Below are 11,034 nucleotides of genomic sequence, written 5' to 3' on the forward strand. Positions count from 1 at the left end.
AAGCTGCCGAACGTCAACGCTTTTACATTTGCACCCCTATAAATAACGTTTGACATGTTCGTCGCAGCATCGGCCCTAAAATCTTCATTCCTTTCCTAATGATAAAATGTCCATAAAATGAAAAACATAGTTTTATGGCTTCGGGTAGCCATAAATCACAAAGATAATCAGTTGCCGAACATGCTTAGACCCCCCCCCTTCTTTGTCGAAACATCCCCTCCACCTGCGTGACGTTAGCCCCGCGCCGCCGAGATACACCCGCCCCGCGTGACGTCATATCCCTCGCCTCGGAGAACCCCCCACGCCCCGCACCCCCCTCAGAGGACCTGAGTTAGAACCGGCCTAGTATCCCTACTTTCCTTTTCTTGCAAGAAATGTCTCTTGCAAAATGTGATGATTTTAAGTCCTTCTTTGAAGATTTAGATTTTTTTTCCGAACTTGCCTTTATTACTGATTTAACTTCTCATTTAAATCACTTAATCTGAAGCTGCAAAAGGCAAATCAAACCATTTCTCAATTAGTAAGTCATATTGACTCATTCCGCAGGAAATTAGTGTTACTAAAAAATCATTTAGAAAGCAATATATTTCATTTTTACCCATCTTGCCAGATTCTTTTTACAGAACATGGCAAAGATTTTGATTTTAAGAAACATCTTCACATAATTGATTCGTTAATAGCTCAGTTTGACACGCGTTTCAGTGACTTTGAAACGCTTAGAAAAGATCTTATTCTTTTTGAAAATCCTCTGACAGTTCAAATTGAAGAACAAAATTTAGAGCTTCAAGCAGAACTTTGCGATTTGCAAAGTGATTTATCTCTTAAAACGCGGCCGGAAAAAGGAATAGACTTTTTTAAAATTTTAGATGCATCAAGTTATCCAAGATTAATAAATTTCGGACTTCGAATGTTTTCAATGTTTGGGTCCACATATTTGTGCGAATGTTCTTTTTCAAAATTAAAATATACAAAAACTGATAAACGTTCTTCTTTGAGCGATGCATCTTTAGCTTCGCTGATGCGAACTTCTTCTTCTAATATTCCCGTCGATATTGCGTCTCTTGTAAATTCATGTAAACGGCTTAGAAAATCGAATTAATATTTATTCTGTTTTTAACTTTATATCACTTTTTTATCAACTTTTATAAAATTTTTCTTTCCACACGAATCATTATTTGTTGTTGTCCTCTTTAGTGGAATAGGCCTACTGGGGAAACCACTTTTAAAAAACGCATTAACAATAGTACCTCATGGGTGATGTGGAAACCTATAAACCTATTGTCTCCTAATTATTTTATAATTATAGTTTTATATATAAATTTTATAATTTTTAATATATAGTTTTTATATACATATAATTATGCAGCAGACGTGTCTTCGATTAATCGAAATTTTATTATATTCATATTTATATTCATATTTCAAAATATATATTGCGAAAATAAGTAACATGATTTTACGTTTTATGTTTACGTAAACGTAAATTTATATGTAACAGCGCGTTAAGAGCTTTAAATAAAACACAAATATTTTAAATTATTACAGAACACATATACGTGATTAATAATAGAATAATAACTATTTGTATTATTAATACAAAATAAAAGATTGAATAGAAAATTTTAATAATAACTTTTGCTATTAGAATGCTAATTGTGCTATTACGTTTGATACGCACGTTCCTGAGACCATGTGCCGCGCTCCTTAGTTACGAGCGGCCGGCGCTGCGTTGCTATGGCCCGAGCGAGAAGTGGAGGGCAAAAGGCGTGCGTCTCGAAATCTCGCCGTAAATGGCAAGTAAATCCCAGCACTGATCTAAATCGAGGGGATGACCGCTCTCAGTCTCTCTCTGGTAATCAACTCCTCGCTTTTGGGAATAGCCTTTTGTCACAAGTTTTGCCTTAAATCTATCAATGTTCCCGTTAGCCTTCCTCTTGAGCTTGTACACCTAACGATTCTCAATTGGTTTTTTCCCATCTTCACGATGCCCTACGTATTATTCTTTATCAGTGACTCAATTTCTTTGTCCATGGTTTGTTTCCATTGAGTCGCGTGTGAGCTTGTTATCACTTCCTGATAGTTTTGAGGTTCTTCAACTTCTGCCAGAAGAACGATATCAGGGTCTACTCCATCATCATATTTTCTTGGTCTTCTGATTTTATCTCTATCTCGCAAGACTCTTCTTTCCTGATGTCTTACTTGCATGTTTTCTTTCTCGCGTTCTTGATCTTCAGAGCTGAAAAGTTTGTTTGCTGAATCCCAATGGTTGCCGTCAAACTCTTCCTCGTCTGTGGATTTTTCTGATTCCTCGGAGATTTGTGGTTCAGGCTTTTGCTGCTAATCATCTTGTAGTTCGATCACAGGTTCTGCGGCGAATTCAAAGGTTTGTGATTCAGTATCTTCTTTGATTTTGGTTGAAACTGCAGAATAGTGATCATTATCTTTAAAGATCACATCTCTTCTTGTGTCCACTTTATCAGTTTTAGGAAACCAAATTTTGAATCCCTTGACATCTTTGTTGTAACCCACAAAGTATCCCTTTTCCGCTTTTTCATCAAGCTTGCTACGTTTCTCCTTGGGAATATGTGCGTAAACTGTCGTTCCAAAAGGAAGAAACTCGTGTTCGGACGCCATAACAGTTCGGTCGTGTCGGCTTTTTATCCGCGATTGCGTAAGCCTTGCTACACGTTTAAGACACTCAGTCCGTTACTCGTATTAAGTCATATTTTTTGTTGTACCTGCTATAATCATAGTAAGTTGTCAAATACAGTGCAGTATTTATATAAATCGCGTATATTTAATAAGACTAGTCCCAACCAATTTCACCACGCATTCCATCCTCTTTTTCCAACTCTCTCTCGGCTAATCCCTTACAGTCTTAGTAGGTAGATGTTGCGTTGACATGTTATATGACATACATAATCCCATTAAACAAAACCTCACAAAGATAAAAAAAATAGGCCAAGTACATAAAAAATATCTCCCCCAAAAATAATGTACCTCTAAAAAAATAATGTATATGGGGCATTATTTATGAAGTGATCCACCCAAATTTTCAAAGTTTTCCAATCACGCTGAAATTTGCGGAAATTGTAATTTTATCAAAAGTACAATTGTTGCTCAAATCTTTTGGCCGACGTCCAACGGACTCTTTATTAACAGGGACTTGAGTTTTTATCATTTGGGCCGTCACGTCGAACTTCAAACGCTGATATATTTCAGTAGACTATTCCGATTAAAAAAAATAAGATGTGGTTTCGAAAGATCTTTTTATGTACTTTAATCTTGTAAAATCAGTTTTTTTAAAGAAATAAAAATTTATTTAAGATTTTTAAAAAACAAAATAAAAATTAATTTTTCCTTAAATTTTAACATCTTTGATTTCCTTAAAAAAATCTTAAACAAAAGTAGAAATCTTTCCCTTTAAAACAAGTCCAGGATCAAGATGGACGCCTTTTAGTTTTCAAGATACAATTTTAGGACCGAGCGGATCACCTACTAATTTCGCTTTTTCCAAGTTGTTCTTCTAAATATGTTAGATCTGACATTAATAAAAGCGGAAATTGAATATCACATTCTTCATTAACATTAATAGATAGAAATAAATAGACACAGTGAGTGTAAAAAGTATTCGTACATTAGAAATTTTTAGCAAAAATAGTTTATTTCTGTGTAATAATAAATAATAAACAAATAATTACTTGGTCATATTATAAACTTTTCCTTTCTTAATAACATCTCAAAAATAAAACTTATAAATTATAACATTTTATACTTCAAAACAATAAAATAACAAAAAATGATATTTGAAAGCACAAAAAGTATTCGTACACCTTGATTTTTTTAATAATAATAACAAAATTAATATTTATTAAATAAAAATGATATATGTAGCTGTAATAAGCAAGCGAGATAACTGTTTCGAAAGAAAAAAATTTTATTTTTTACAAATTCAAGAAAATCACGGACGTTTCGGTCCAATCTTATGGACCTTCTTCCGCGCTAATCGATATCTTTAAAAAACGGGCGCAATGGTCACTATAATAGTATTTGATGTTGTTAAAACTCCAATTTTTAATTTGTTTCTAATGATAGATTTCTGATATTTATATACAAAAAATTTCTCTATGTCATTAAGTCATATGGTGACGCAAAAAATTATTACATAAAAATTAATAAAAAAAATATAAAAGTTTTAAAAAAATATAAAAGTTTAGCTCGAAATGTAAAACATTAGTGCAATAGAAGGTCTTTAACGAGCGAATAGATCAGAATAATTATAATATTTATTAATGTGATAGTTACAATTGTCCAGAAATGAGTTTACATGGTACGTTTTAACGCTGACTTGCGTCTCTTCAGTCGCTAATATATTTAAATCTTATATATAGAAAAACGGAACGCATTATAGTAACGCTGATGTTATCGCAATCTTTTGATTTGTAGATTGGGATTTGCGTTGTCTTGTTTTGACGTTTGAAAGGACCTTCAAGTATAAATTTGTAATATAGTTAGTTATGATCTTATAATGAGAAATAATTTTTACAGATTGTTTGTGACTTTGTATAACTTACCTGTTCGCATGACATCATTAAAATAATATTTATTACACAAGTAGTCAAATAGTAAGAAACGTCAAATTAAATATGAGCCTCAATTATAATTTATTTTCACATAATACTGTTTATAGGGGTTTTTACCGTCAACGAACAGAACTAAATAGTTACTGCTCGTAAATACACAACTTTATATACATCAAGAGCGGTCGCATTTATTTAGCCGACAATCATTTGGCCGACAATTTACTTGATCGATACCATTTGGCCGACAATACACTTAACCGACAATATAACTTAGTTAGTCGACAATTAACATGGCTGACAAGTACACTTAACCGACACGGTTATTTGACATGACCAACAAATATATTTAAGGGGATCCTAAAGCTACGGCCGAACTCCGACGGGTTTGCGCCCTCATCTGAGAGGAACTAAAATTGTCGATAATTGTCGATAATTTTAGTTCTGTCATTACCAACAGCGTTATGCATAAAAAGAACCATAAAAGAATAAATAAAAATTGTGTTCAATATGTTGGAAAAACATCATATATTTCTACTGTTCTATCTCTTCGCACGCATATCAAAGAGTATCGGAGCGCATAGAAAACAGTTTATCATATGTGTGTCTGCCTTTATTATATATGTACATGTTTGAACACAATTATTTATATGTGTGAACGTATTGCGTTTATAAATTTCTATTATATATAAATATTTATTTATACAATCAAAAATATATATACTTATAATGTTTATCTAAATAATACATTGTTATAGTATATAACCGTCGATTATATCGATTAGAAAAAAACGAACTGTTAGATTGTAATTTACTAGAACGTTACATTATAATATCCATTGACCCGTGTCCTGATTTACCGAGAACATAAAGCTTGTCGTGTCAATCTTGACCTCTACACTAAAATAAAGATTACTTACTTGGGTAAATCGTGCTTTACATGAAAAAACATCCTGGAAAGTTAGATTATAAAATTGTATATGTATAGTTTCGCGTACACGAGCCTAGAGAAAAAAACAGCGACACTTCACACACATGCACGCGAGTCTACATTCGTCATACAACGTCTCTAAACATATATATTATGACTCTCTCTATCGCTTTCTAGTCCTCTCTGATAAAATTAACAAGTATTATATCCCGTGAATAATAAATATTCATACAACAAATGAATAAATTAAATAAATAACAACTTATATTGTTCTTTTATAAATATGCAGCTTACAACAATATAAAAAATGACTAGCTATGTATGACTCTATCTTATCTTTTATGTAAGGTAACATTTGTCTAAAAAAAATAAGTTTGAACAAAAGTAAGAATTAATAAAAAAAATACCACCAAGATAAGCATCAACAAGGTGAGTGTCGACAAGGTAACTATAATATTTTTCTTATTTAACAAGTAAGAAAATAACTAGCAAGTTCGACCTGGGTAAGGAAATACAAGGTAAGTACATAAGGTAAGAATTAAGAAAAGGAACTTTATTATAAACTTCTTTGGTAAGTGCAATAGACCAGCTGCCTCTTATATCAAAATAATACACAAACAAAATAAAAACTCAATTAATAACATCTTTTACTGACTCACTTATTAAAATCTTGACCAGACAACTAATAATGATGAATTATAAGCTTTACGCTAAGGACTAGAGTACATCACAATGAAAATAATATGAAAACAGAGCATGAAGTCAATCCAGACTATATAATAAAATATTAAGGAAACAAAATATATTATGTAATAATATCCATTCTAATAACTTGACTCGCATAAAATATAAGTAACTCTTTTAGTAATATTTTACTAACTTTTGTCAAAATAAACAAAATATCATATTGCTATAATCGCAAACAAATCTGGATAACGAAACTTAACTAACTAATATCCTATTTCTAAGGTACGCTTTCTCAGCTTTTAGTCCCTGTGATTGAGGTATAAAACAGTGCCACAGAGAGTCCATCTGACACGCACATCACTTTGAAGCATATCCAGATGAGGATGGTCTTCTAGATCGGCTTCTCTCTCTCTGGAAAGTATGCGTCGTACGTTCAAGCCTTACACGAGACTGAATGTATCTTCCTGGTGTTGGGGGGGGGGGGGACGTTGGCTAGGCGACAGGGTCACCTGTGACACCGGTTGCAATGTTTGCAAGAAATCAAACATTACAGTTCAATCTTTCTTTGAGAACAAGCTGCATGTTTTATAAAAGACATTTAGGCCCTGCGCACAATAGAAAAAATATTAGGAATAAAAATAAATATGAAGCATTAAGCTTCCTGCACAATACAAAAGTACAAGCAATAGAAATAAAAAATAGAAAATATTCATCAATAGAAGCAAATATCATCTATTGTTATCTCCTAATATCTATCTGCTTCTGTTGAAGCATGGATATATTTATTCTCTGTTCTTATTGTCTATACTTTTGTATTGTGCAGTAGGCCTAATGCTTAATATTTATTCCTATTCCTAATATTTTTTCTATTGTGCGCAGAGCCTTATTCCAATGGCGCTACAGCCCAAGTCGGGCCTTGGCCTCAATTTTTCGCCTCCAGGCATCTCGATCTTTTGATCTCGACTTCTAATTTCTCACGCCCAAGATTTCTCTGGCATCATTGTCCATATTGTCCTTCCATCTCAATTTCAGCTTTTCGACCGGTGTCCTTCCTCTTGGTTGCCCTCTCAGGAGTTTTTTTGGTATTCTTTCTTTGGGCATTCTCTGTACATGTTCGGTCCACTGAAGTCTCAGCATTTTTACGTGCATCGATAATCTTGGTTCTTTATAAAGCTGATATATCTCATGATTGAACCGGACTCTCCAGATTCCTTCGCCGCTTATAGCTCAAAATATTCGGTGCAGTATTACTTTCTTGGAAACCATCTAGTTTTTCTGCCACATAGGTTGTCAAAAGGTCCATGCTTGAGAGTTTTAGATTTATTTTGCCAGCATATATTAAGTTGACTTTATTAATATTTTGGCATAAACATGTTTTCTAGATATAACAAAAATTTTTAAATTATTAAAAATTTTATAAAATATTATATTATATGGGGTGAAAAATGGCCTAGCATATAAAGTCTTAGAGCAATATGCGAAAGGTCCCTGGTTCGAACTGAATTCGAACCAATATACCCCACATGCCTGCCCGAAAAATGTGAAGAAGAAAGATACGAAAATTGGAAGAGAAAGGAAGAGAGGCAGAGAGGTTCAGTTGGAAAGAGGAGAGGAAGGATAAAGACGGATGGAAGAGAAAGAGGGAGAAACAAAGGAAGGATAGAAGGTAAAAAAGAGAGAAGGAGGAAAGAGGAAAGGAGAAGGAAGAAGGGAGAGAGAAGGAAGAATACGATGTAAAATGAAGCAAATAGATTTGTAAGATGTAAAATGTAATTTAATAAGATGTGTAAAAAGATTGAGGAATGCTCCTATCAGAAAAAAGCGCCTTGTAAACCCTTCGAGGACGTAATAAACCGACTTTATCCTTATATTATATCATATTTGGGACAGTGACAAACATTCGCAATTATCCATTGTGGATTAAAACTAAACGTGTTGAGTTTAGGAATCAGTTATTGTCACATTAATATAACGTTGCAAGATTTTTCTTATGTTACGTCCTACGGACTTCACGATTCTTTTTTCTTCTCCGATTTACGCAAATCCGCGTTTTACGAAAAGATTAATTATAAGACTTGAAATGGAAAACGTGAAACAGCGATTGCGAAAGAGCCCGACGCCAGACCGATGAAAAACAAGTGAAATTAAGAAATTTGAACAAATAATCGATCGACAATTTTCTATCATAGACGGAAAAATAATGTCAAAATCTCTCGATTGACGCATGATTGTCAACAAGTACAAGGACCAAAATTAAGAAATTATTACTCATGTGAGTGAATAATACACGTTGTGCAAGGGAAAAAACATCGAAACCTATGACTATGAGTCACAAGATGCATCCTTGCCCAAGAACTGCCCTTTGGACTACAGATGGGGCAGACTACTTGTACAAAAACAGGGAAACCCTCAGGAAAAGAAGAGTTAACAATCAACAATCAAGAGCTAAGAGTCAAGATTTAAGAATTAATTATTCAGTACTCCTGAGAGCTGAAGGATATCAGGGACCCCACTGCATTTATCAATGCCCCTAGTAAACCATCATGGGAGTACAATTTAAGGAAAGAGATGTGCCATGCGATCCGTCTAGCGACCGGCGCCTCGAGGTGTCCGGGCTTAGAGGTGTGAAATGTGCTACCGGCCAAGAAGAGGTAGGAACCAAGCCTCGCTTGGAAAATATGCGACTGGTCAACAAACATAAAAGACGCAGACCGCTCAGGATGGCGACGTGGAACGTGAGGACCCTGTATCAGGCAGGAAAACTAAAGAACGCGACCTTGGAAATCCAAAGAATGAACCTCGATATCCTGGGAATGTGTGAGACCCGATGGGTTGGAAACGGGCAATTCAGAACGGAGGGAGCGGCGATGTACTACTGTGGAAGCCAGGAGGACGACGCCAACCATAGACATGGAGTGGCTGTCCTCGTGTCGCGACGATTGGCTAAATATGTCGCCAACTTCGTGCCGATCTCCGAGCGATGCATGCTTCTTCAGATAAAAGGGCAACCCAAGAACATCAATCTAATTCAGATCTATGCACCAACTCTCGATAAAACACAGGAAGAGCTTGAAGAATTCTGCGAACAATTAGAAAACCCGATGAGAACCCTTAAAGATCATGACATTAATATAGTTATGGGCGATTTGAACGCCAAAATCGGCCAAGGAGAGGTTGAAAAAATTGTGGGCCCACACGGGCTAGGGCAGAGAAACGAAAGAGGGGACAGACTGTTACAGTTCTCTCAAGAGAAGGAGATGGTTATCACAAACACGTGGTTTCAACTGCCACCCCGCCGCCTGTACACTGGCGATCTCTATTGAACGGTGCCCAGGGCAACATAGTCAGAAACCAGATTGACTACATCATGATTAACAGGCGTTTCCGAAACTGCGTCAAAAGCGTGAAAGCGTATCCGGACGCGGACATAAACTCAGATCACAATTCAGTGGTGGCGAAAATCCGACTTTGTCTGAAAATACAACAGAGAAAACGACCGACGAAAAAATCAACACCAGCAGCCTGAGGAACCCCGACATAAAGAACAACTTAGCGGACATTCTGAACGGGAAAGTTGCGGACATAAAAGTTCGACCTGAACTCGATGTGGAGGAAACTTGGAAACAACTGAAGGAGACACTTAGAGAGACAGCGATAGAACAGCTGGGTATCCAGGCAAACGAAAGGAAAGAAGAGTGGATGACTAACGAAATTCTCGAGTTAATGGAGCAACGGAGAAGGAAGAAAAATGAGGAAACAACATATAAAAACATCCAGAGAACCATCAGAAGAAATAAATTCCCAAATTAATATTAATATCAGTCACTAGTCAATAAACAGCGGAGTTGTGAAATCAATCGACCAAACTAGCCATAAGAAATTTTATTCAAATCACGACGTTTCGACCGTGTGGTTGTGGTCCTTATCAAGTGGTTACACTGTAATTTATATTATATACATAGAAATTATCACGATCAACACAATCTTACAAATCAACAATTGATATAGAGGTATGAATTTACTTACACATTTAATTAGATTTATTTAAACAGCATAATGACACAATTAATAATTGTCTATTCTCGAAGAATGACAAGTAAATTATTTGAAAATGAGAGACAGTCTAGCAACAACATATCTCGTCTGAAGATCGTCACCTTCTAATATCAGAAGAAAGATTAGAGAAGCAAAGGAGGCCTGGATCAATGTTAAGTGTCAAGAAATAGAAGAGATTGAAAAAAAGCATGATAGTTTCAATCTGCACAAAAGAGTGAAGGAGGTGACGAACACCGCTCGAAAAAAAGTAGGGGTTGGTTGACAACGACAACAAGCTCGTCGTGTACAAGGAGGAACAGGCAAAAGTTTGGAAAGACTACATCACAGAACTCTTCAAAGACAATCGCGCAGCGGTTGAGGACATTGATGTAAAACTGGAGGGTCCGGAAATAATCAGAGAGGAAGTGAGGAAAGCCTTAAGCCTAGCAAGATCTGGCAAAGCAGTCGGACCGGATGAAGTGAGTGCGGAGCTACTCAAACTGATCGACATCGATAAGAATGACACCCTCCTGAGGATGTTTAACCACATTTACAACCGGGAACATCCCTACGGACTGGCTTAAATCCACATTCATCAGTCTCCCTAAAAAATCGAACGCGAAACCATGCAGTGACTATAGGCTTATCAGCCTTATGAGCCATGCATTGAAAGTGTTTCTGAGAATTATACACACTCGATTATGGAGGAAAATAGAAGAAAACATCGGTGAAACTCAGTTTGGATTTAGGAACGGCTTAGGGACGAGAGACGCTCTGTTCGCTATGCAGGTTCTTGTTCAG

At 35.6% G+C, this 11,034-nt stretch overlaps 1 protein-coding gene across 1 annotated transcript; it reads left to right on the plus strand.

The window, feature by feature from the left end:
• The first annotated feature begins 8,741 nt into the window (after nucleotides 1–8,741).
• Nucleotides 8,742–10,817, plus strand: LOC145937460 (uncharacterized). The gene is made up of 3 exons (XM_083040479.1): nucleotides 8,742–9,458; nucleotides 9,577–9,873; nucleotides 10,506–10,817. Exons 1-3 carry the CDS (start codon nucleotides 8,742–8,744, stop codon nucleotides 10,815–10,817), a joined length of 1,326 nt encoding a protein of 441 aa, XP_082896605.1.
• Nucleotides 10,818–11,034: the final 217 nt, after the last annotated feature.

Source organism: Prenolepis imparis, unplaced genomic scaffold (genome assembly GCF_030444845.1).
Source record: "Prenolepis imparis isolate NDT839.2.m4 unplaced genomic scaffold, iyPreImpa1.0 SCAF_6, whole genome shotgun sequence".
Classification (NCBI taxonomy): domain Eukaryota; kingdom Metazoa; phylum Arthropoda; class Insecta; order Hymenoptera; family Formicidae; genus Prenolepis; species Prenolepis imparis.

Bases quoted from the DNA above. Each gene is read 5' to 3' on its own strand.
- LOC145937460 (XM_083040479.1), top strand. From the start codon at position 8,742: ATGGGAGTACAATTTAAGGAAAGAGATGTGCCATGCGATCCGTCTAGC. The intron at 9,459-9,576 runs GTTATCACAAAC...CATGATTAACAG, and splicing joins TCTCTCAAGAGAAGGAGATG to GCGTTTCCGAAACTGCGTCA. The intron at 9,874-10,505 runs GCAAACGAAAGG...GAAAAAAAGTAG, and splicing joins TAGAACAGCTGGGTATCCAG to GGGTTGGTTGACAACGACAA.